This window comes from Ptiloglossa arizonensis, chromosome 14, assembly GCF_051014685.1.
Source record: "Ptiloglossa arizonensis isolate GNS036 chromosome 14, iyPtiAriz1_principal, whole genome shotgun sequence".
Taxonomy (NCBI): Eukaryota; Metazoa; Arthropoda; class Insecta; order Hymenoptera; family Colletidae; genus Ptiloglossa; species Ptiloglossa arizonensis.
This window is the reverse complement of record NC_135061.1, coordinates 4626215-4651889: the sequence shown is the minus strand read 5'-3', so window position 1 is coordinate 4651889 and position 25675 is coordinate 4626215. Positions and strand designations below refer to the sequence as shown.

Here is a 25675-nt window from a genome sequence, read left to right as displayed (position 1 = left end):
ATCTATTATATGAAAATATTAATAAACACATATAAAAATGTGTAAATAATTTAATACATTTTGATTCGAAATAATAGTGAATTGTGGTAACTAATTGAAAACTAAATAGTCCAGAAATTTATCAAATATAAAAATTGAATTTCGATATCTTATTTAATAGAATTAATTCGATTTTAATATATGTTATTGAAATATTAGTTTTGTATATTATTGTTTACTGCAAACAAGAATTGGGGTAAAAAGTTTTTATTACTTCAGCACTCCCTTGTTCTGTCATTTGACGAAGCTCGAATTAATAGAAAAAGTAAAATTTTTTATCGTTGTTAGTATCATATTCAATTAAATAAAATGCCTAATACTCTGTTGGAAGATTCTATAACTTTAGAATTGGGAGGTAATTATTAACTTTATTTCAAAACATTTTAATTCACGTTTCTGATTTATACGATACTTAACCTTTATTTATGAGAATAGTATTACCGTTTATTTATTAATTTTTTTCTTAATACGTCTGTGCATGTTTCGTGGCACTTATATTAACCATTTAAAAATATTGCTTTTCCTTTTTCATTTTGAAACACCAGTTAAATTATATTACTTTTCTTTATTTAGCTCAGGAGCCATGGCCTCAAGAAATTCTTTTATATCAACCATATGAAGTTGAACAAATACTGCTACCTGACAGCGCAAATTGCTTAGCTGTACAAACTTTTTTTAAAATGTGTGGTATTAAGTTCGAACCAAAATTTAGAAAGAATGCAGAATATATGTCCCCATCTGGTCGAGTACCATTCATTAAATGCGGAGAATTGGTAATATCTGAATTTGACAATATTGTGTCTTTCATAGGAAATAAAGGCATAAGTTTGTCAGAACATTTGTCTTCAAATTGCAAAGCAGATATGAGAGCTTATATATCATTAGTGAATAATGTATTTGTAAATGCAGAATTATATATTTGTTGGGTTGATGAATTAACTTTAAATGAAGTAACTAAACCAAGACATGGGAGTATATATCCTTGGCCCCTGAATCACTTTTTAAACTGGCAAAAAAGAAAAGAAGTCATAAAGAAACTCAATATACTTAAATGGTATAACAAGACTATAGAAGAAGTATGTAACGAAGTAAAAAATTGTTGTACAGCATTGTCCGATACATTAAATGGAAATGAATATTTTTCTGGAGACAAGTAAGTACAATTTTTTAATGTTAAATTATTACACAGTCCTGATTCATTTTATAATAGGATTGAAAAAAGAACATTAAGCAGGTGTCTTAATCATCCATCTCACATTTAATTTTTACAATTATAATACACTTTATTTATTACTACCTTATTTATATGTTTCTAAATTAAAAAGGCCCAACGAAGTAGATGCTTTGGTGTTTGGTCATGTATATAGACTACTGAACTCCAAACTTGGTCCCACTGTAGAAGATATTGCTGCAACTATCAAACAATTTCCTAGACTCACTGAACACGCGATAAAAGTTCAACATAAATATTTCCAGTATCCTTTGGCTGAGTCCAGTGAAGATTTTGAAGTCATCAACTCCCCTTCAAAAGATACCCTATGGAATTGTTCAGAATCTCTTGAATCATTATCATCATTTTCAGAAAATTCTTCTGAATGATAATCATTTTAACATTTATTATCATTTTGTCAATAGACTTGTACAATTGCATGAAATATACATGTATATTCATATATTCTGATATTATTAATTTGTTTAGATAACCAATTTATAATTGATTATTTTATTATTTAATTATATTTAGAACACCTAATGAATTGGATGCCTTAGTCTTTGGACATATTTTTACGATAATTACAACACCTCTACCTGGTAACAAACTGGCGAATATTGTCCAGACCTATCCACTGCTTGTGAAATTCTGCAAACGCATTGAGACTAGGTATTTTCAGCGTTCAGAAGATTAAAAGGAGTTGTGCTCGAATTTCAGATACATTGAACTTAGATATACTGACTGCACTGATGTTAAATTCCTATGCTATGCATGCGATATTCCTAAGGACAAAGCTAGAAGACCAGAAATGTGCAGTATTCAGTAAATTTATTTAATTCTATTCAGAAAAATAATTTTTTTTACATTATATAAAGAATTATTTATTTTATGTAACAATCTTATGGCATATAACATTTGAATATAGTAAGTCTTTGACTTACACGGTTAATTTATTCAAAGCTTTCCGCGCAAATTAAATTGTATAAATACGATGTATTGCAGGGAGAAAAGATTAGTTTTAGGATAAAGATGTGGTGCCACAAGTGCAACGAACATAAGCAGTATCAATTACTTTTTACTCTGTCACAAGCCTTACAAAATGCTGATCAAAATGTCCGACTTTTAAAAATTAATTAAAGTCAAACGGATCCATATACACTCTTTTATAAAAATAAAAATTAAAGAAAACTCTATTTAATATTTAAGTACACACGCACACATCAATTAATGAGAAAACCAGTAATCAGAGACATAGTAAAAGGACAATCGCGTATTGAGGAATCCGTGTAACTTGAGGGCTTACCACATATAAAATATACTTATTTTGTCTATATATAAGGTGTATTATAACATGTGGAACCCATTATAGTTACGGATTGGAAACACAAAATAATGAAAAAAGTTCATATAAACATATACCCTGATTGTTCTCAAATTACACCCATATTTATATTTCAATAACATACAGCTACAGATATTTATAGGAAAGGCTCAAAATGGAATTTGATTACTGACTGTAATTGAATTTAATTAATTTAACTTATATAACAGAATAGTCAATAAGTTTGAGAGATATCAAGAATTTATTGAGTATTGTGTAGAAACAATTACATTAGCTCAATTTGTATTTAAAAGTTACTACAATACAAAATTATAGCATAAAAGCAAGATTAAATAGGATACATATTTATATGAACTTTTTTCATTATTTATATGATTCTAATCCACTGCTGAAATAGGTTCTATTTGTTATCAATACATCCTGTATATTATGTATCAACAATAAATAGGGGTTCAATGTATCTGAAGTTCGAGTTTGAGGGGATAGTAAATTGTATAGAGAATAAGAAAGTATTGATAGTTAACTTGTAATAACTGATAACTATAGAAATTATATTAGCGTTGAACATGATATAATGTTATTTTAAATGCATAATATTGCACGTGACATTTTTCAGCATTTTTTCTCCTCAAGCAATAGAGGTCAAATAAAATAGCAAAATGTTGGAGGCAAGAAGTAAGTAACACGACTTTGGATATTTTTAAACACATGTTCTTGAAAAACGACAAGAATATATAACCGACAGAAGGTATCTCTAAATTTGACATTTCACAGAATAATTTGTCAGAAGTAATGGTAAATAATTATTAAACGATTATTGTTCATTTCTTCAAGGAATATTTTCAACGTAGCTGTTATCAGCATTTATTCTTGATTTAATTGAATCATACTGAAGAATCATATACAATAATAATCATTCTGATATTAAGTGTGATTAGATGGTGTTAATCGACAATAAGTAATTTTTCAATTATAGAAATTGTGTATATATTTGACGTAGCTAATGATAATATATTTACCTTTTTTTATATCGTAAGTTGCTTATCTTTTTTCTAATTTCATTTCAATTGGAATTCCTTATTAGTTACATGAACTCTTATATTTCTTTATAATCAATCCTATACAAGGTATGTATATCGCATATGCATATACATATACATCACATGTACATATACAGAATATCTTGATATTATATAATGAAGTTTTAATATGTCTCTAGTCAGTTTTTATATAGATTCTTGTATTCTACGTAATTGTAATATACACTTAGAAATTGTATTTAAAATAATAAAGGTGTATTATATAATAATATTAAATTTAAGTTAAGTATAAGTTGTTGGAGCAAGGTTCAAATAATTTTATATCATACAAAGCTAAATTTGAAAATAAATATTTAATACTGACCCAACATTGCACCACTATATGTTAATTTTTGTAATTATTAAACTAAGTCTGTTACGTACTACTTGTCTCCAGCGTTTAGTTACAACAAACACTAATTATAATTACTATTACATTTTTAATTAAATATCTACATTATCAGACATTTGTGTACTAACTAGAATGTAACATTACTCTGCTTTAATTCAAAATATTGGAATGTTCTTTGTAATTTAGTATTTAAATGTGCAGGAATGTTATGAAATAAACAATGTTTGTATTTTTACTATAACAATTTATATATGAATATATTCATCATTTAATGGCGAATAAAGAATCAATAACATAAACACCTGTTTTATATGTAACAAGCATGTATTTTTCTTGTACAATCTCCCTACTTTTATTATTTTTATTTCTTGATAGTATCTTTCAGTAACAAATATTACATCTGAAAGTTGCTATTACAATGTACACAGAAATATAATTTTATTATTCTAAACAGAAGTGTAAGCGACTTGTGATTTGTTATTCATAAGAACTACGGAAATAAAATCATTGCATGAAATGACAAATATGCACAGCAATTTACAGTAATAAAATTAAAACACTGAATCCATTTTCATCTTTGCACAACACACTTATACAAAACAAAAATAATCAGATCGAATGAGTTTCAATTTACAAATTTATAAAATAGAGTTTTTACTAGTTTAACGGAATACAATAAAAAATGTTTAGTATAAACGATGTAAGCACTTCCACGTTTTTTAATAATAGAATCTTACACATCTGTAAATGCGTGATGTGAAACGTAGATGTGATCTTGAAGTATAGTAAGAACTACAAGATATAAATTCTCACATTACTTTTGCTAAATTATTTTGCATGGTTGTTTCATTTTGATATAGGTCTGCGACTATGGATTACACGCAATTCTATAATCTTATTAGGTGTAGGTATAATGATATTGTTGTCACACGCACTTTCATACAGAACATACATATCATGTACTCGTAATTTCTTAATTACGAATATATGTATATATATGCACTCAAATAACCTGTTATCTATACTGATTTATACTTGTAGTGCTCAACTAAAGCTTCAACACTTATAGTTTTAATACACTGATTAAAGGTAATCAGACTGAGATCATATTTCTTTATAATGACTAAGTTTGAATCGAAGACTTTGTATCCCTTTAGAGACATTTTAAAATGTATACACATATATTGTAGTAAAAACATAATAAAAACAGATTAAACGTATGATCATTATCTGCAAAATTAAAATTATAAATGATAATATTAATCTTTTTAAAGTTAAAACTTTCCAGAATATCACTTGAACAGAAGGCTGAATTATTTGTGGAGAGACGTTTGTTAAAATATAATAAAATTGAAATAGTAAATTATAAATGTAATGAATACAAACAGTGTTTTTGTACTGAAGGTACGAGCTCAATATTTCCATTTATGGACATTCTATTATATAGGTACGATTTCACTTTTGCTATGTATCTACTATGCATAGAAGTAAAAACGTTGTCAGAACAGAAGTTACCTGCATTGTAACTGGAAGTTTGCTCTATATTCATTTTTTATCTGTATTTATTCTATGAGTATATTTTGTTTCTATCCAATGAACTTACTGTGTTTTTTAACTATTGCAATGATTTCACCTCGTGAGTGTTAGCTTTCTTATGTTACTCTTGTGAATAGATAAATGCATTAAGTGCTTCGCGTATTTTTGTATGTAAAGGATATTATAATTTTACAATTGAATAATGATAATCTCGTCAAAAATGGAATTTAATCAACTACGAGTTTTTAAATAAAAACGGGTGGTAAATGTACGCCTATATAGTGTTTACTTTTTTATACACTTAGCACTTTTATCAAAAAACTAAAATATTATGTAAAATAATAAGTGACTTTTTACTGCAAATATGCTTCAGGCACCTCTCAATTTCATATGTGTATGTATATATTATAAATTATTTTTTATTGACCCTTTTAAAAGAATATGTAAATTGAGAGACACCTGTAATTTATTAAAATTTTTACTGCTAGAGCAATTCAACAATGGATGCATGAATTAATTTTTAAACATTTTGAATTAAAATGGTATGCACAGTATTTACTTGCAGAATGCATCATCTCTAGCAGTCATTAATATTAAATTTGTCTTTAATCTTGATTGGTCTGTATGTGAATTACAAACTGTTATTACCTATCATTTCAATTGATTGGTACCTGCCCAAAGTTTGATAGATATAGATTCTAATACTTACTATATTGTGATATTTCTTAACAACGCAATTGTAATGTATTAAGACATTAACTTTCAAATGCATTTTTGACATTTTTTTATAAGGAGATCAATTTAAGAAAACGTTATTTGTGCACACGTCGAGAAACTTCTTTTCAAATGAATACAATTTCATAAAAATTATAGTTGGACAGTAATTTAAACGTTTACAGAAGTAATTGTGTTTTGGACTTTAATCATCTTAATATTTTTTCACCGGACATATTTATTAATAAGATATTATTGCAAAGTATATAATTTTTTTGGCGTGTCTTATTGCACGCTTTGTATTAATATCTTACATTTACCTACTTAATATTTTTAAGATATACATACATGTATATACCGACGTAGGCTGGTACTTCCACATTAATTTTGTGCTTACTATCTAACTTAATCTGGTGGTAAAAAACTAAAAAGTCGAAATTGTTCTCTAATACGTGGTCTAACATCCCCTCCCTGCAATTAACAAATAACAATTATATGTATTCCACTTCTAATGGTTATTTCGAATTATTAAGTATAAAGGTAACTACTCACCCAGTTTACTAAGTTTTCTAAAAAAGGTAACAATTTCATTAATTCATTATCTGAACGATCAGCAAACCAACTTTCTATGGGGATACCATTTTCCAACTTTAACAAAAATATTTCATAAGAATAAAGAGTGATTCATTTAAAATCAACACTTAATTTAATTGTAACATTTCATTTTACTTTTCTAAATATTTATTTACCTGATATCCGAATGCTTGTGGACTATTATCAATAATAACAGTTTTCGATAAATCTCTACCCAATATTGACAGATCCTTGATATAGTTTCCATTAACGCAAACACAGTGTTCTCTGAATAGACGGTATTTAATCAATTTTCGTGTTGGATCTAAAAGATTCATTAACTTGTTCGCGTAAACTCGTTTACTTGCGGTAAAAAGGATGACTTCGTATAATGACGAGACATGTTCTAAAAATTCACGAAAATACGGTCGTGTTCTGACAAACACTGTGTACGTTACATCTTGAAAAACAACTGGAAAACGAAATGCCGCATCCGAAAGTTCTTGTAGACTGCAGTGAACTAACGTTTCATCCTGTATAATGAAATATCTTTTTATATATGTACATTTGTTCTGTGATATTTAAATTTTATCACAATTTTGTTGGCGTACTTTTTATAATTATTATTTTATATTTTTCATTATTTCAGTTAAATATGAACATACCAAATCTAATACTAGACTAAATTCTGGACTGCTGCGTGTTTTAAGTGGAAGTGCAGGACATCTGGCTCTCATTGCTGGAGTTAAAGGTGGTAAGTGCTTGATGAAGACATAAGGATCAAATGGTTCCCAGTCTTCCTGCACATGAGTAACCATATTTTCCACATCACAGCTTTCTACTATTTCTTCACTTCCAACTTCCATGTACTCGACATCGTGATAATCGCTCTCAATATCATCAGAATTATATTTTTCAGTAACGTTCCCATTTGTGTCAGATGAATGATGATGATTTATACTATACATGGTTGATGTACTATACTTTGTAGTAGTAAAACTTGACTCATATTTTGATGAATGACTGTCAACAGAATACTGACTTTTCGATAAATTGCTACTATTTTCATTGTTATTGCTAAGTGCGTATTTTCCATTTGGAAAATACTTTTCTGGTGAAAAAGCACGAGTTCCATACATGGATGTAGAATGTATTAAACTATAGCATTCTTCAGATGTTTCTGTTTCTATACAAGAAACAGAGTAATATAGTGAACTGGTATCTGTAATGAACAAAATTTCATTTAGTACATATTAAACAAAAAGCAAAAACCAAATTAATAGGTAATTTTTATAAATGTATTTACCATTATTCTTATTTTCTTCATTATCTAATACATGTGAAAGGTCTGAATGTGATCCTATAGATGCTGGAGGCATTAGGTTTGTCAGAGGTGATACACTTGGTATGGAAGGCTTAAAATCATTTATAGTAGATATGGAGGAACAACATGAATCTGTATTTAATATGGATGAATATAGAGATAAAATAGTTGTATTCCAGTTTTCTTTAGATTCTTCAGAAACTTTAGATACTATTGTGCATTTTGATGGCTAAAAAAATTAAAACAATGTATTTTTGGTTATTTAAATGTAGAGTAATTTATAATAACTTACAGGAACTGTATCTTTTGTAGATGATCGATGTAATGGAGTTGAAGTAACCATTGATCGCTTTATGCATTTTCTTCTACGAGGTCCTCTCTCACGTCTAATAGGCGCAGACTTCGCAAAATGTAAAACATTTTCTTTACAAGCCTACGAAGATAATAATCTTTTTAACAAAACTGAATTGGTGTCCTTATATTAACCAAATGGCTTCGATTGTAGTTCTAAGAAATCTAATTGCATAACATCCTTGCGAGTTAGTCAGTCACTCATTAACCATTAATCGTTGATTAGTTAGAAAGTTTTTCTTTTTAAGAAACAGTGAAGTTTGTTTTAATAAATGACCTGCAAAGATCATTTACAATAAGCTAACAACAATAATACACTTTGAAATAGTATAATTGAATATTAATGTCTTGGATGATAACAAGAAAGAATGTACTATGTGTAAAACAGATAATTTAAATTTAAATCTTAATTAAAATTTAGTACTTACCTCTTTCAAAAAATGTGTACATCTATGTCTCCATCGTGTTAGTCTACCACATTTGTTTGGTGAATTAATACGATGATTATTATTACTGATAGATGGAAGTTTTCGCAAACTGCCAACTTGTACTCGATGATTGGAAACTTTAGATCTGGGGACAGTACTTATGTTTATGCGACCACGCAGTCTTCTACCGACATGTTCACTTCGTAACCACATTTCAGGGAAATGTCTAAATACCCTAAAACAATGTATAATTACAGAATATTATTTTCATGCTTTTAAGAATAATAATAAGTACAATAACTTTTCAAGTATTAAATATCTTTTACTTTTTAGTTATGAATAAAGAAATAACATTAGATGTTTACGATTATACATACGTAAAATAACTTAAAAAATCTATTAGCTGTTATTTCAAACTTTATTAATATCGTAACAATCTATATATGTTCATTTGTTTCTTTCTAATACATATTTTACATAAGAGCACAACAGATTTTTACTAAAAATATGTTACTAAGTATAATAACAGATTTATTAACATGCTATCTTTAGTAGTAAACATTAAAAGTTAAACATAGAAAAAATTTATGCTCAAGCAAGGCACTAATTTCTCTTGTTAATATATTACTTAAAATATTAAATTATCTTTAAAAACTAATTTAAACATAAGCTTAACTATAATAATCATGAAGTAAACAAGAGATTTTTAATGAACTTAAGAAGTACAATCATATCTTCATCAACAGAAAACAATCACAGCTATATTTATATAATATACATTTTGAAATTCTCTGTTTTCTTCAACCTTTGTCGTTCAGTTTAATTATATTCTTTCTATATCGGGATTAGGGTGTTTGAGATTCTTTAAAAAACATCGAATTTCAATGAATGTAAAATTTCATTAAAGTAAATAAGAATCATCAATGAAGGAAGGGAGCCGAAAAATTAAATAAAATCGGTACAGTGATTTCATAAAAAATATAAACAATTTAATGTTCTCAATTATTGATGTTTCATCGCATCTTAGAAATTGCGCGGGAAAGAAATTCGATCGTATCGTAAAAAGGGGCGTTCCTGATCCACGGTTCCTTGTGTACCTGTATATGCACTCGTGTTTGAGCGTCACACACACAAATGCGCGTATGCATATACATTCATAAGTATATATCGATTTATATGCGGTGTGATACCCGGTTACGTTTTCTAACGTTTTCACAGAAACGGTACGTCGTTCGTATGCGGAACCAAACGATCATCGAGAAATAGGATAAAAGTCGCGTTAGAGGATAGGCCATACTCAATGCCCATTTTGCTTTACGGTCTTGCATCGGCTACAAATCGATCGAAAGTTTGAAAGTGCAGTGTTGCGCCGCGGTAGCGGCGGCGGCACCCAACAACAATCGTAACACCTGAAAATTCGCGCGAAAACTATCCTCCATGAATAGACACTTAATCTATGTTTTAACTGATGTTACCGCTTACCATATCTCTTAATTAATAGGCACACTCATTAAACACAGAAATAAGTTGGTACGTTATGATCACACGCGTTTTATTCAAATCCCTTGTTCGCGTTCGCTTTTCATCCCCCCGAAACTAAACAAACATGGCTGCGGCGTCGCTCGAAAATACATCATGAATCAAGTTCAACACTTCTTTATCGACATATTTTGAAACGATCGAACATAGGCAAAATTTGTCAAATTTATTTGATTTCCGATGCAAAACGTTAGTACAATAAAGACAATTTTTCAACACACTTTTGTTGAAACTTGATTAACTTGTAGAAGTTTTCCGGTTACTGATGCGACATCTACCTTTTCAAGATGATGCTTCCTTTCAATTCTTACAATGGCGCTTGCCCATTAATAGAAATCGAACCAAGTACCATTCGCATATATTAAATCTTTAACAAATTTAATTCACACAATTATGCATAGATTAAAACTACGTATACTGAATACTGCTGATATCTAATAAAATTAATTTATTATATTGCAATATTGTTACGGTTAAATAGCTTATTCTTTAAGTCAGAACAAATAGACTAGCTTAGATCATGATCGTGTTTTACAAGAGTAAAATCCTGAGTATAGTACGACAGTGTAGCTAATAGAATGAACATATATTTTACAAACTTATATAAAAATAATAACAAAATATTGATTAAAAACATTTTAATTTTTTCTGTCACATTTATGAATGTCCTAAGAACTTAGTATTTAAAAAACTTTTGCTGTATATTTATGAATCATAGAAGTATACAAAGTATGCAGCCTAAAAACCTGTGAAGGCACGATTTCTATACAAAAATAGCAACAAATATTTCAGACTTTTATTGAATTTCCGTGTAGCTATTTACATCGTTATATCATAGTTCCTCCAATATTATATCATTGTAAGAATAGCGAATAATAATTTTATATTTATAAAATCGTCTTATACTGTATATTCTACTAGTCACGATTAGTTCAATATTTACAATATGTCTTAGAAAAGCCAACTTGTACATCAACTATGTACAGTAACATGGCATGTATATAAATTGTAGTTATTAATCAATTTGCACTGATGGAATAGATATTTCATACAACTTTTGTATACTTGCTTTGACTTCCTAAAACTACATTTTGTTGTGTGCTATTTCACTTAAATATGAGAGACCATATTATGTTATTTTAGTTTTTGCTCATTATAAATAGAAATATTAATTAAACAAAACATTGTATGCAACTTTCATCTATAAATATCACACCATACATAGCATTTTTTTTTATAATCTCCAGATCATTTTTTTTAACTAAAAAGAAAGCTTTAATTTCCAGGTCAGATTTGTACAATAGGTCAAACAGATGCTTATTCTTCTAGAAGAAAATCACCAGCTCCAACATCAATCAAGGTGCCTGCTTGAAGGAGATGGAATCTGTTTGGCTCATTGTACAAGCATAAATATTTGAGAAAATAGATGCTTCAAATGAATAACTAAATTGATGCATTTTTTACATTATTGTGAAACTAATATTTAAAATTATCTTTCTATAAAAATCTATTGCAATTTACAAAATCAAAATGTTTACACCAGAAAAATAAAGATAAGAATTAAATTTGTTTACCTTTGTTACATGATAACGAAAAATGTATAATGTCAGAACGACAAACTTTTCGACACATGTGTAAATAATAGATTTCCAGCAGTACTTCACCTTAGATGCTTTACCTTGTACGTGTACGCGGAAGTAAAAATTTTGTAACGTAATTTATTATACATGTAACCGTAGTTACGAAATGTTTACTACTTTGTAATGTAGTAAATGTTACTATTTCGAGTTAGAAGTAAAGTATGTATTGGTCAAACACCGTTTGATGTTGTGGAACTGTGAATCGGTGGCCTTAATAGATCATGGTATTGCAGCAAGGCCTCTCGTAATGATCTTGAAACTTGGCCTGATGCTGTAGCAATTGTACACTCTACTAAACAAGGATATAATCCGATTAACTGCTCCCATACTGACTTTTCAACTGAAAAAAGAAATACGTATTCAAATATGAGATAAGAAGACACGTTTATGGAGATGGCCAAAAAGTAAGTAACAATATATTAGCAGTTCTGTGCTTTCCTTCAAATAGTTTAAGGTATTACAGTTACCTTTATTTGGAGGCGCTTTTTTTAGCGATACTACAAGTGTTGCAACAGCTTTCAAAACAAATGAAATTTCAGATAATCTGTACCTAGAAAAGGTTCATATAATAAGTACTTAAAAATTGGTACACGTTTATTATATTTTATATAGACAAATATAATTGTGTACTATTGCTAGGTTTGCTATAGAATAAATGATGAGCTGATTTCAATATTTTTTATCGGGTTTAAATAAAAAAAAATTACAAAAGTGTCAATAACAAAACTATTACCTAGGTAATGGACATTTTCCACTTCGCCTTTCATTTTCTATATATCGCCGTAAAACTTCTTGGAACCTATGAAGGAGGGCAGTGACTGCTAATCGTCCTGCTACGCCTCCTTCATCGTTTTCAGGATTTTTAGACGTATCGTGCTCTGATTCGTTATTTAACCCATCCAAAAGAGAAAATTGTAGCAATGTTTCAAAACATGTTTTTGCGAATTCTTCTCTTAATTTAGTTTCATTACCATTCTCTAGAATAGTAAATAGAAAATGCAAAATAGTATTATACTTAAACGAATTTATGTTATATTACTGAAGAAAACTAATAAATTTTCTATACGTGAAACAATTTAACAATACAAATCAAATGTTATGTATACAAAGAATTGAAGTAAAAAGTGATGTTCAGTTATGTATTGATCTATTAAATAATTTAAAAATAATTCATGTTTCCTACCAATATTTGTTGTTGTTGCTGAATGTATGGAACCTTTGTTTAAAAGCATTACTACTCGTAAGATAAATTGATGAGGTATATGTTGAGAATGTGGTAAAACTTCATCACGTAGAAGTTCCATCACTTGACAATCTACAGCTTCATCCGCTTGAATTTCTTCGACACCTCGTTCCACATTCAGTACGCTAGAATTAACAGAAATACCAACTCATAATTTTTAATGAACATAAGTTGTTGATTTTTATAAAATCGTAGCAATAAGAACTATTTCTTTATTTTAATAGGTAAAAATTAAAAAAAAAAAAATCAGAAAAGACAAAATTTAAAATTACCTCTTTGGAAATAAAAAGTCATCTAGAGTATTTGCCAGTTCCGGCCACATACTTTGAAATTGTTCTGGATATTTTCTGGCTAGGGGCAAACCAGTATGTAGAACAGCAAGCAGACTAGTAACAGCCAATTTCCACGTTGTTGGTGACGGACATGTATACTTTATTGACAAAGGCACGTGCAACGCTTCTATAATGTGCTTTAGAACTTGTCCATCTATCACTGCCATTTCATGCGCTGTTTTTTGATACAGCGATACGACCATTGATAAGGCTTTTTCTCCAAAAGGAACATAATTCATGATCACCCAATCAGCCTAAATAAACAAGAAATTCTGAGTAACAATAGTTGAAAGACTACGTGGTCACGTATCTAAAGTACAATACGCACAGATACACCTCTAACCTGGGAAATGTGTTTTGTTGGTATTTTACCATACGTAGGTGCTTCACAAGCCAATTTTGAAAAACTTAAGAGCTGGAGAAATATTAGAACGATCATTGTTCGCAGATTATCAGGCCCATTTAGTGCTTCCTGTCAAATCATAATAACATTAATTTTGAACGAAGAAAATAATTCTGAAGGTGAAATAAATTAAATACCTTTTGCAAAAGTTCCATGGAATGAAGCACACCATCCTGTAAATGAGTAAGAACGACATCTGGCATTGTAGGTAAGATAAACGGTGCTGACTCACCGTGTACCGGAACCGCGACTGCATTTTTTAGCACAATGCAAAGTTTTTGTAAATCCAAACCGGTAAATCTGTGAAAAAATTGAAATCATAATTTTCGTAAAATTCGTTTTACTAGATAAAGAGTTCAATTACTCGGAAAGATTAATAAACACACTTGTTTCTGATGTGTTGAAAAACAGCTGGGAATATATGGACCAACGCTGTTAGAAATGCTTGCGAAGGTATGTACGGTTCTGTTTCGCCTTCTTGAGGTGGTGTTGTACTTTCCATTCCGATATTAAGCCATACTCGCCATGCAACGATCCACAATGCTTCAGTATCATTTGATTGAATAACTTCATTATTATCACTTCCTTTTTGGAGATACAAGATCTCTTGAAATGATTTTAAAGCTGCCAATGATACCTGTCAATGTAAATAAGTTTACATATTTCTACTCACTCTCACGAAGATAAAAATTGTACTCACGCACCTCGTTATTTTTACTGAGTGCTGAATTTTCTATAAATTCTAATAAAAGAGACCAAGCTCTAGGAAAATCTCCCAACATTTGTAAAAGTTGACGTTTTGTGTTAAATACTCTTCCTACACCACTCAATGTCAACACCTACAAAATGACTTAATAAAAGTAGACGCCGACTTTAAATGTATATAGAAATTATTACCTGTGTTTCAGCCCATTGCTTCTGTGCTGTATTCCTGCTGTGATGAATAAGTATGTTTCCACTGGTGTCGACCTTTTCGCTACTAGCGGAATTAGATAAACTCCTCACTTTATCTAATAATGGAAAAAGAACCTGCCAGAGCACAGCTTGCCATGTTGGTTGATGCAACAAACTACCGTGAGCAGATATAGTAGAAAATAAAGTTTGACTGGCTGATTTGCGCACTGCAGGTCGGGGATCCACGCATAAGTCTCCTTGAAAAGTAAAATTAAGTATTTTAAAATTAACACAATATTAAAAAATTATTATAGAAATAAAATCGTCATCCGTTTGTTTTGGATTTGAAACTCTGTTACCATTTAATAAGTATCTTATTCTAGAAAAATTGATTACCTAATCTCGCATATAGGCACATCCAAAGTTTATCAAACGCTGGCATGTTTGTTGTACCAGGAAAATCCGGAAATACGGATGATGAGTCTCCTTTTAGGGAAATACAGAGTTTTTCTTGATTTTGATAAAAATAATCACTTATATTCCACTGAAAAAAAGATATAAAAATTTAAATACATTACTTTAAGTTATTTACTAAACTATAAAGTCTACTTTATCGATGGTATATGAATCTACTTTAATGCAGTGTATTTTATATATGAAATAAAAAGTTTTATTGTAATGACGCATTCATAATAAACTGTAATTGCCTGATTTTGATTCAAGGCCTTCGACTTTGCCTTCGACTTTAACTTTACATGTTTCTAAGTCTTCTAGAACTGAATATATGCACGTCTTTTAATCATAACTTTCTTCTTTAATTGAATGTTTTAATCAAGAATCACTGAATTCGCGCAGCATGTTAACTTCTGATCTCTTGTAAGATTGTTTTAGAAAGAAACATAGAAGCCAAGATTAACACACAAAAACAGACTTTGAATATTAGAAACTTTTTTCAGAGATAATTCATTCTTACCATTAATCCAACAGCAGTAAGTGAGATATTTAATTCTTGCGTTTGTGAACCAAACTTGGCAGCTGTGTCTACACAAAGTGGAAGACACCGCCAAGGCATCACTGGTAGGAAATCGGTTACTACCAATTGTAAGCATTGGAAGGCTATTCTAACTAAAGCTTCTCTGTAAAATGTACAAAATATATTACAAATTATACGAAGATACATTAGTTAAGAACCTTAAGTTATTTCAATTTAGGTATACATATATTAAATATAAATTGTGAGGCTAATAGTAACAATTACCCATGATGATCTGATACTGCTCCGATGATACCGAGTACCAACGGCCAGCCATGATATAATGTCTCTCCTGCACCATGTAATACTTGTAAAACACACTCCAATTGACGTTGTCTTACATCACCATGACGTACCGATGATAATTCCGATAATGGTCCTAGAAGTAAAGTCTGCAACTTCTGTGATGGAAGAATAGATACGATTATTATCTAATTTCCGGAAATGTTATTCTAATCGTCTTAAACATACAATAAATAAACATACTTGATTATCGCGTAAAGGCTGAGGATATTTATGCTGAAGTGCCATTTTCACAAGGTATGTAATAGCTTCCACTCCCCATTCTCTCATACGAATATGTGGATGTTGACAAACTTCTAGTAAATGATTCGTTAATGGCCTCCATAAAACTTCTACCCGGGGTAAATTTACCAAACCAGTTTCCAGTAGTTTCGCAACAGCAAACAGTGATGGTTCCTAATAGAGAAATACCAAGTATTTCTAGTATTTTTCTTTACGAAGAAAATATCCCGATTTCTTTTAATTTTACCACTACAAGCTATAAAACATCTTGATAATTACCCTGTTAGAATAAGCCAACTCCATGGCTTCATGACTTAGTTTACAAAGTGCATCTATAAGATGATGTAAAGCTACATCATCTAAATGTTGGCTACTTTCAAATAATCTACTAAGCATGGCACTAAGTACGGGTAGATCTGCCATAACTGCATTTGTTAGTACTGCGTTGGGATCAGCAGCAGTTCTACCAGCTTTCAAAGATCCTCCTGTAGAAGGTTTTAAACCAAGTATCCAGACAAGATGTTGCAATGTTGTAAGTACCAAGTGCCACGCACCACCGAGTATGCTTCCATGACAATGTGCGAGCGAAAGTAACGCACGCATGCACTGCAAATTCTTTGCTGTTAACATAACAGGACCTTGGTGCGCGCCTGTGTAAAAATAATTTTATATTTACTCTGGTGTACTATTCTTATCATTAGTACATATCTCATACTTATCATTAAGCATATATAATTAAGATTATAATTAAGTAATTTGATTTGAAAGTTTCTTATTTACATTTCTTATCACACAATATTGTTAATAAAGACTTGACAATAAATAACTGTTTTATGAAGTTTTGTTAAAAAACGTTTTACTGTTCAGTTACTTCTACACACCAACTGGTAAAGATGCAGTAGGTAATGGAGTACCAACAGCTACGACCTGTTGCCGATAATCCGGTTCTCCAATAGTCAAGTTATATTGAGCGGAATCTTGTTGCCTTGCGCTTGGTATACCTTGGGGAGCATTGTACAAAACGGTCAACGCATAGTGAGGAGGCAATGAAGCTTTACAAATTGCAGTAATGAATGCGTCACGTGGAGTTTGTAGCTCCAGTTGTCCACATAAAGATGCAAAAGTTTGGATTGCTTTTAATACATTTTCCGTTGCAGATTCATCCGTGCTAACAATTATAATGAGAAAAAATTATCTTTGTGTACTATGAAATAATTCTAAATACAAAGTAAAATAATAAATGCAAATGTTAATACTTTCTACCTGGCATCTATAAGAGGACTCAATGCTGCTAACAACCCGCACCAGCTGGAATTAACGAGTTGGATATGGAGTTTTCGTTCAGATTCGCTCGGTTTATAAGATTGATTTCCGGTTACAACTTCACCAGAACCATTAATGGCAAAAGAGATAGAACGTATAATGTCCAATAAACATGCATAAGCTATACTAATTCCATAGCCAACTGGTATCTGTGGTGGCTCAACTTTATCCAGCATGTCCAAACTAAAAATTATTTGAATTATTTGAATAAAGAAAATTTAAAGCATGTTTAGAAATATTAGTTTAAGGAATTAACATTTATGTAGAATATTACGCTTTAAACAGTAACAATATACTTACTACGTAGATTTAGCTTGACCACTTGTGAATGTCGCAACTACTGGCAGCCAAATACCACGCGAGTAAAAACCAGGTTGGGGTGAGACACCAGGGCCTATTGGCATTCCCGTGAATAATGGAGAAGCAGTATTCGGTGGTACTGTTGTACTTGTTGCTGTATTATAAATGCATTAATGCAATTTTATTTCATGTTCTTTCATTATTAGTAAAACTAAACTTACCCATATTGGTTTGATTCATCATTTGAGGATTAACAAAAAGACTATGTACATACGCCCCCAAACTATTGACAATGTCTTGTAAAATATTAGTTGCATGAGGTTTTAAATCATAACATTCACAAAAATTTGTAAGGAGATCAGCTTGGACTGTCATTTTATGTAAAACCTCCAATGCTAAAGCTCTCTGCCAAGTTGGCTTATCAGGATCCAAAAATTTAACAATTAAAGATAAAAATATTTCACATTCTGTCACCTGGAAATACAAGCAAAGTAATATGTTAACTTAATAATCAATGGAAATCATATTACATTATCTTTATGATAGTTAAATAAAAGACATTTATGTGAAGCATAGTAACACTTCTTAGAAATATTAAAACTATGGTGCTCACCAAAAGAGAATGATACTTTTGTATTAGAATAGAAACGACTCTGAGAAGTCTCATGCTAATAGGAAAGTAAGGCTTATCCAGAGGCGTGGCTTGTTGTAACGATGCCGGAACGGAATTACGATATTTGATATTAGGTGAAAATAGCTTAATTACAAGGGCACAAACCCTCTCCTTTAGCAAGAAGCTAAATTCTGGATGCTAAAAAAATATACAATTGAAAATTCATATTTAGAGTAACTATATTTAAAATGTATATACCTTATAAAATACTGATGAAAAATTTGTTAGAACAGACTCTAGCAATTCCAATCCAAATGTACGTGTCATTTCAGTAATGCCAATTAACCAATAAGGTTGATCTGCATTCACTAATTGCACTAAATCCTAGAATAATTATATATTTAATAACTGAATTGTATTTTACAACTTAATGACAGAGTTAAATATACTTACCTGAAACATTAAGTATGCATCAGCAGCACATGGTCCTAAACGTTTGGGGGCCTGATTGGTTGGAATTTTTAGTTCCTCTAAATTTATTTCATCAAAATCTTCATTATTGGGGCTTTGTTCATCTTCTGCAACAACACGCTCAAACACCAATGACACTAGTTGTCTCACTGTGGCTCCTGCTGTATTGATTGTTGTACAATCTTTTGTAAAGTGTAAACGAAAGCAAAGAACCAAATTCTGTAAATTATATATTATACCTCATAACTTAGAATTAGATGAATACAGAAGAATTAAATTTCTTCCAATAATTATTAAAAAATTACTTCAAATTTATGGTAGTTTTTAATTTCTTAAATAATACAAATTATTACCCTTGCAAGTGTTTCACCATGAACAATAGTATTACTTGTAAGTAACAAAGTTACAGTTTGTAGAACTTTAACTTCTTCTGTTCCTGTTTCCATCAACATCCAGAGGGTGTCCGTAATATAACGGGCACCTTTTTGATCAACAGCTTGTTGCGTAATTAACCTTTGCATTATACTTAAACAAAACTAGAAAAGTACAAAAACATAGAATGGAGAAAATAAAATTGAAAATTATAATTAAACAGAATAGAAAGTATGCTGCTTCATATGTACCTTAATAATTTTTACATCTTTACTCTCACAGCCTTGAACCAAAGGATATAAGATTTGATTAACAATGTAATAAATAGGAGCACCTGAAGTATTGGAAGCTGTTCTTATTTTTGTAATTCCTTCCTCACACGACTATAATGAATTATATAAAAATTAATATTAAATGTAATCATAATTGACTCAAAATGCAATACAATTATGTTCTTGAACAAAAGATTACTGCAATAACACAAATAAAGCTTTTATATAAAAAAAATTATTTATTAATTTCTTTCCACGTATTTAACATGAACATTGATAAGTGGTAAAATATATAAATCTTACTTTTAACTAAAGAATTATTCAATATTTATTATAAATTATTAGTAATATTTTATGTGTTTATTTCATATTAAGAAAGTAAAAGAATAAATTACATAAAAACATTATCTATAATTCTACAAATATGTTATACACAAATAGTGTTCCTTAAAATCCTTTTTTTCTTGTATTTAAAGAATCAAAAGCAGTAATAGTAGCTAAATTTTAAAAAAAGATTATTTTGTCGAACACTTTTTACAAAAATATACTTTTGGTTGATAAACTAACCTAACTTCTTCACTTAACATTAGATTACAATAAGTATTTATTTGTTAAAAAGTTCAAATAAGAAGAACATACTTCTTTAATTTGTGGATATTTCTTCTTCGTTTCAGAAGCGAGAGACTTAAAATCAGCTTGTAATGACTCCAAAAATTTGGAATTATTTTCCGGGTTAGCTCCGACATTTACGCTCGCCATTGTATCGTAATCCTTTTTTATAGGCTTACCATAAAAATTTATTTCATTGTAAGTTATAAACAGTTTCTCGATGAACACATACTGTCGCAACAGAATTCGTATCTAACTGATAGTAGGTGAGTTGGCACGTCCCATGCCGATTATCAGAAATGACAACGGACAGGTGACAATCTATCAAGTTTGTCCTTAAACATTTTCGAACTTACGTTATTGTGAGAACGTTGCTTATACTAATCACTTAAAAATGTTACCAATCTTTTGATTAAAATTTGTTACAAATCGTGTTCTTCCGTAATTATGAATTATTCGCATTTTAGTTACAACACATTCACGTAAATAATAAACCGTGGCATGCAATGGCGCTGATGCGCTGATTGGCGCTGATAACTCATATGTCGAAATTGTACTGTACATCAGACTTAGATTATTTCACAGATTAGAGGGAAAACTCACACAATAATTCAAGGACATGTAATTTAAAATTACACTTACAACCTATCAAATTTTTAATGTTTTATATCACTTTTCAATCTGAAATGTCGCGTCTGAGATATTTAGCTTGTTGCTCGATTGTAAAACACAATATATAGAGGTATGCAGATACCCGGCTATTCGAGTCAGCCTGAAATTTTCGATTCGAGTTGGAAGAAGTTTGATCGGGACACGCTCAAATTATATTGTGTTAACGAAGTTGATTATTTGTAAAATTCACTATATATACATAGTACAATATATGCATGCACGTATTTTTCTTTTACTGTAGTAATGTTTACTATAAGTTACTAAATTAATTCAAAATCGTCGAGTTCGCGAATGTTTATATATGAGTAACCACTCGAGTCCGCTCAATTTTTTTCAAATGCTACTCAACCTGGAAATTCAGATACCCTACACACACCTTTAATAATATATAAACTCACAATACCTTTTACAATTCTCCGCTATATGGAGCTAAATACCATATCTTTGATACTTCTTGTTTTCAGCACCATCATTGTATTCTATATTCTCTGGTTTCCAGTCGTTTCTTAAACGCGTGTTAAGTAGTTCATATATTGGAAGAAATCAAATCTTGATTGAAGCGTTGAACAAATCATTCAGAAAAAGTGTGAAAGAAAGAAATTGCTTACAAGTTCACGTATAAGTTTTACAATTAATCTAATTTATCAAACGTGACTATCTTACCGAGAATGATGGCCCTAACGGCGAGCGGTGATGGACGAGGTGCTCTTGGACAAGCTTATAAAGATAAAAGCAAACCCACCGATATTCGAAGTAGCAACATTAATGCTGCAAAAGGTGAGCAAGCAATCGACATTGAAATGCTTTTGGTATGCTTCGATTTTTATTAACGAATTAGTGTATCAGTAATAAAAGTCCTACTTTAAGTCACTGTTTCACTGCTGTAATGCTTAGCGTAAAAGCTCATTGATAATGATATGTTGGTAACCGGCGCTAAGGCAAATACCAGTGTGGCAGAGCCTTTAACGGGTTTTGTACCACGCATTATATAGTGAAACGACGACCTTATATAGTAATGTCCGGCCGGTTGTCACTATAAGCTAAAGATAGTATCTAATTATATTCTAAAATGATCAACATTTATATATATATGTGAAATTGCAAATGGGAATTCATATCTGAAAAATATTTATTAATGTTTCAGCTGTCAGTGATGCAATTCGTACTAGTTTGGGTCCCAGAGGAATGGATAAAATGGTAAAAATATATTAATATTTAAATATTTATGTTAATTTTTCTTTCATTTTTCTCTTCAATATCGCATTTCTGTAATTGATCTATTTTTGGAAATAATAATATTTCATTCGGTATATTTAGATTCAAGCAGGCAATGGTGAAGTTACAATTACAAACGATGGTGCTACAATTTTAAAGGAAATGAATGTTATACATCCTGCTGCAAAAATGGTAATCTTTTTTTAATATTTATAATATTAGGTTTTTAAAATTTATATAAATATTTTTGGAATGTTACATTATGAAATAATGTTTTTGTATTAAGTTTTACCAAGTTTTACTTCTTAGCTGGTTGAATTATCAAAAGCACAAGATACTGAAGCTGGGGATGGTACTACTAGTGTTGTTGTAATGGCTGGTTCTCTCTTGGAAGCTGCAGAACGTCTGTTACAAAAAGGAATACATCCTACGTTAATCAGTGATGCAATTCAGAAAGCAGCAGATGAAGCCGTGCGTATAATGACTTTTATGTCTATAACTGTTCTTGTGGAAGAGAAACAATCACTGATTCAGGCTGCAGCAACTTCACTTAACTCCAAAGTATGTATTTCCCATCTATATAAATAAAATCATGACTTTGTAATTGTAAAATGTTTAGAAGATTTGTACTAAATTAGCCATTTTTACAATTTTTGTCTGTTTGTTCATTTGTTTGTTTTATCTTAAAATCTATTGAATCGATTTCGATTAAACCTTTATTATTTCATTTGTACATATATTTATCATTGTAATATAATCTATAAGAATTTTATAATCTATTAAACAATTTGAAAATAAAATACAATTGTACCAATTTGTTAGTGCATTGTAAGAAAAGGGTTGATGAAATGTGTCTATAAAGTAGCAGTGACTCATTTTAAAATATAAGGAAGTGTTAAAAAAATAATTATCTCTTTTATGCTTACTTTTATAACGAGGGGTTTTATATTAAGAGAAGGATTGTGGGAATCTGACAAAAATGACTGTGTACTATATTTTGTTTAATATATTTTATGTGACATTGATGTATGTATTGAAAAGAAACCGAAGCCTTGGAGAACTATTGTCTCGATCGCAAATCTGTCATATTCTAAGATACGGGGTTCAAGTTTTCAGTCTTACAAAACATAATCAGATGGTGCAGTAGTATCATTCGGGTCACTATAAAATAATAATAACATTTTCAAACTATATTTTATATTCTAGACAACATCAGATAATTGAGTTACATAATAATATTAAATACGTTCAGATAGATTGCCAGGCAGAGCAAATTACTCATTATTGGTTGGTTATTTATAATATATAATTTTTTGGATTATTCTTCTAGGTTGTCTTTCAACAATCAAGTCTTCTAGCACCTTTGGCTGTGGATGCAGTATTGAAAGTTACCGAAAAAGGAAACGAGAAAGCTGTCGATCTTAATGTAAGAAAATTAATATATAAATAAGATTATCATGTATTTTCTAGGAAGGAAAATGGAGAAGTTATCTGCTCCTAAGTTTGACAAGAAGGTGCATGGTAGTCCCAAAATAAATATTATACTTATAGATTAACTATATAATTTCTTGATTATGTTTATAGAACATAAAAGTAATAAAGAAGTTAGGTGGCACCGTTGAAGATACTGAACTTATTAAGGGATTGATATTTACACAAAAATCCTGTAATATTAATGGGCCAAAGCGTATTGAAAAAGCAAAAATAGGCTTAATTCAATTCTGCATTTCTCCACCTAAAACAGATGTAAGTATTCTAAGAAAGGCAAAATGTATGAAATTAAAATGTTCTGATTTTCAAATATATATTGAATTATTTCAGATGGATCATAATGTTATTGTATCTGATTATGCTGCGATGGATCGTGTTTTGAAAGAAGAAAGAGCTTACATATTAAATATTGTAAAACAAATTAAAAAGTCTGGTTGTAACGTACTTCTAGTACAAAAGTCCATTCTCCGTGATGCTGTTAGCGATTTAGCTATACACTTTTTAGATAAAATCAAAGTTATGGTTATTAAAGATATTGAACGCGAAGATATTCCGTTTGTTTGCAAAACATTGGGCTGTAAACCGATTGCATCGTTAGATCATTTTGTTGCTGAAAATCTTGTTAATGCAGAATTGTGTGAAGAAGTACAAACTGGAAATTCAAAGTTTGTTAAGGTCGGTGTAATGTATATATATTTTCATACATAGTCCATAATACAGTTTGTTTGAGATACTAGTAGTATGTTTCCGATATAAAGTAAATTGATTCAAAATAATTTTTGCATTACAGATCACTAAAATTCAAAATCCTGGACGGACTGTAACAATTCTTGTACGCGGTAGCAACAAACTGGTTTTGGAAGAAGCAGAACGATCATTGCATGACGCATTGTGCGTAGTACGTTGCTTAGTGAAGAATCCTGCTTTCATTCCTGGAGGAGGAGCACCTGAAATTGAACTCGCATTAAAACTGGGAGCGTACGCGCAAACTTTAAGCGGTGTTGATGCTTACTGTATTAAAGCTTTCGCGAATGCATTTGAGGTGAGCTTTCCTTTACTTTCTTTTGGAACAATAGTTTAACATCTTTTGTCTATTTAGATAATTCCATCGACACTGGCAGAAAATGCAGGTTTAAATCCCATCGCAACTGTAACAGAACTTCGAAATCGACATGCGAAAGCTGAATATGCTGCAGGTATCAATGTACGAAAGGGTGCGATTACCAATATGTTGGACGAAAACGTAATTCAACCGCTTTTAGTTTCTACGAGCGCGGTTACGCTTGCTTCAGAAACTGTTCGCAGTATATTAAAAATTGATGATATTGTGAATACAAACCAATAATAACACTGAATACCAATTTTACACTTAAGCTGCACCGTAAATTTTTTATTCATTGCAAGATGCCAATCATGTTTTGAATGTATGTTCAGCTTCTAATACTTTTATAATTTAATAAACTAATAAGATCGAATTGATCAACGTTTCTGAACTTTTTGTTAATCTGTTTCAAAATAAAATAGATCTGCTTCTACAGAAAAAGTCTAATATTCACTTTGTTTATTGCAATAGTATTCATTTGTTTAATATAAAATTACGATTATTAAAGATATTGAAATTTAATAATCTGTTAAAGTAAAAATAAAATAATTATCAAAGCTTTTTTCTTTTTATGAAAAGAAAAAAAAAAACGTAATTTAATAATTTGATTAAAATGTTTAATGTTTCATACACATTAACTTCTACAAGTATATATACAAAATTAAAATGCTAAAA

General features: G+C 30.1%; 4 protein-coding genes and 1 long non-coding RNA gene across 12 annotated transcripts; 2 read left to right on the top strand and 3 right to left on the bottom strand.

Annotated features, from left to right (window-relative positions):
• Positions 1 to 255: 255 nt before the first annotated feature.
• Positions 256 to 8645, top strand: LOC143154177 (metaxin-2). Of its 4 annotated transcripts, XR_012994012.1 has the most exons (5): positions 256 to 394; positions 613 to 1192; positions 1784 to 1921; positions 7498 to 7602; positions 8485 to 8645. XR_012994012.1 is itself a non-coding variant. In XM_076326056.1 (4 exons), exons 1-4 carry the CDS (start codon positions 349 to 351, stop codon positions 7499 to 7501), a joined length of 768 nt encoding a protein of 255 aa, XP_076182171.1. In that variant the 5' UTR covers positions 256 to 348; the 3' UTR covers positions 7502 to 8015. The 4 variants fall into 4 exon arrangements, 3 of the variants coding, with proteins under 3 accessions (XP_076182171.1, XP_076182170.1, XP_076182169.1); XM_076326056.1 differs by lacking the exon at positions 8485 to 8645 and having other exon boundaries at positions 7498 to 8015; XM_076326055.1 differs by lacking the exons at positions 7498 to 7602; positions 8485 to 8645 and adding an exon at positions 3211 to 3691.
• Positions 4341 to 11142, bottom strand: LOC143154176 (uncharacterized). 3 transcript variants are annotated; one of them, XR_012994011.1, is made up of 9 exons: positions 10434 to 11142; positions 8952 to 9186; positions 8465 to 8605; positions 8155 to 8401; positions 7514 to 8070; positions 7213 to 7381; positions 7025 to 7136; positions 6828 to 6923; positions 4341 to 6746 (listed from the first exon to the last, which is right to left on the bottom strand). XR_012994011.1 is itself a non-coding variant. In XM_076326052.1 (8 exons), the coding sequence occupies exons 2-8, from the start codon at positions 9162 to 9164 to the stop codon at positions 6681 to 6683; spliced, it is 1677 nt and encodes a 558-aa protein (XP_076182167.1). In that variant the 5' UTR covers positions 9165 to 9186; positions 10434 to 11142; the 3' UTR covers positions 4341 to 6680. The 3 variants fall into 3 exon arrangements, 2 of the variants coding, with proteins under 2 accessions (XP_076182167.1, XP_076182168.1); XM_076326052.1 differs by having other exon boundaries at positions 7025 to 7381; XM_076326053.1 differs by lacking the exon at positions 10434 to 11142 and having other exon boundaries at positions 7025 to 7381; positions 8465 to 8800; positions 8952 to 9090.
• Positions 11143 to 11272: 130 nt separating this feature from the next.
• Positions 11273 to 21039, bottom strand: Mon2 (Mon2 homolog, regulator of endosome-to-Golgi trafficking). 3 transcript variants are annotated; one of them, XM_076326049.1, is made up of 25 exons: positions 20551 to 21039; positions 19891 to 20022; positions 19621 to 19803; positions 19250 to 19486; positions 19055 to 19180; positions 18797 to 18994; positions 18405 to 18657; positions 18184 to 18337; positions 17824 to 18066; positions 17442 to 17728; positions 16840 to 17210; positions 16522 to 16734; positions 16261 to 16436; positions 15976 to 16138; positions 15399 to 15546; positions 15006 to 15259; positions 14813 to 14947; positions 14495 to 14745; positions 14246 to 14408; positions 14034 to 14177; positions 13646 to 13959; positions 13314 to 13498; positions 12864 to 13107; positions 12598 to 12680; positions 11273 to 12470 (listed from the first exon to the last, which is right to left on the bottom strand). In XM_076326049.1, exons 1-25 carry the CDS (start codon positions 20668 to 20670, stop codon positions 12301 to 12303), a joined length of 4947 nt encoding a protein of 1648 aa, XP_076182164.1. In that variant the 5' UTR covers positions 20671 to 21039; the 3' UTR covers positions 11273 to 12300. The 3 variants fall into 3 exon arrangements, with proteins under 3 accessions (XP_076182164.1, XP_076182165.1, XP_076182166.1); XM_076326050.1 differs by having other exon boundaries at positions 12598 to 12674; XM_076326051.1 differs by having other exon boundaries at positions 14049 to 14177.
• Positions 21040 to 21678: 639 nt separating this feature from the next.
• On the top strand, positions 21679 to 25373 carry Cct4 (chaperonin containing TCP1 subunit 4). Its single transcript, XM_076326084.1, has 9 exons — positions 21679 to 21969; positions 22337 to 22389; positions 22510 to 22599; positions 22717 to 22968; positions 23738 to 23833; positions 23992 to 24153; positions 24229 to 24573; positions 24689 to 24940; positions 24998 to 25373. The coding sequence occupies exons 1-9, from the start codon at positions 21861 to 21863 to the stop codon at positions 25241 to 25243; spliced, it is 1605 nt and encodes a 534-aa protein (XP_076182199.1). The 5' UTR covers positions 21679 to 21860; the 3' UTR covers positions 25244 to 25373.
• LOC143154192 (uncharacterized) lies at positions 24574 to 25436 on the bottom strand. Its single transcript, XR_012994020.1, has 2 exons — positions 24911 to 25436; positions 24574 to 24845 (listed from the first exon to the last, which is right to left on the bottom strand). It is a non-coding gene; the product is annotated as an uncharacterized LOC143154192 (long non-coding RNA).
• Between the last annotated feature and the right edge of the window lie 239 nt (positions 25437 to 25675).

Coding starts and splice junctions, on each gene's coding strand:
- LOC143154177 (XM_076326054.1), top strand. CDS start 349: ATGCCTAATACTCTGTTGGAAGATTCTATAACTTTAGAATTGGGAG. Junction 395..612: donor TATAACTTTAGAATTGGGAG/GTAATTATTAAC, acceptor TTCTTTATTTAG/CTCAGGAGCCATGGCCTCAA. Junction 1,193..1,364: donor GAATATTTTTCTGGAGACAA/GTAAGTACAATT, acceptor TAAATTAAAAAG/GCCCAACGAAGTAGATGCTT.
- LOC143154176 (XM_076326052.1), bottom strand. CDS start 9,164: ATGTGGTTACGAAGTGAACATGTCGGTAGAAGACTGCGTGGTCGCATA. Junction 8,606..8,951: donor GTACACATTTTTTGAAAGAG/GTAAGTACTAAA, acceptor TTATCTTCGTAG/GCTTGTAAAGAAAATGTTTT. Junction 7,382..7,513: donor TTAGTCTAGTATTAGATTTG/GTATGTTCATAT, acceptor TTCATTATACAG/GATGAAACGTTAGTTCACTG.
- Mon2 (XM_076326049.1), bottom strand. CDS start 20,670: ATGGCGAGCGTAAATGTCGGAGCTAACCCGGAAAATAATTCCAAATTT. Junction 16,735..16,839: donor AGTTGGCTTATTCTAACAGG/GTAATTATCAAG, acceptor TTTCTCTATTAG/GAACCATCACTGTTTGCTGT. Junction 12,681..12,863: donor GGAAAATGTCCATTACCTAG/GTAATAGTTTTG, acceptor AACCTTTTCTAG/GTACAGATTATCTGAAATTT.
- Cct4 (XM_076326084.1), top strand. CDS start 21,861: ATGATGGCCCTAACGGCGAGCGGTGATGGACGAGGTGCTCTTGGACAA. Junction 22,600..22,716: donor TACATCCTGCTGCAAAAATG/GTAATCTTTTTT, acceptor TTTACTTCTTAG/CTGGTTGAATTATCAAAAGC. Junction 24,154..24,228: donor TTTCTCCACCTAAAACAGAT/GTAAGTATTCTA, acceptor GAATTATTTCAG/ATGGATCATAATGTTATTGT.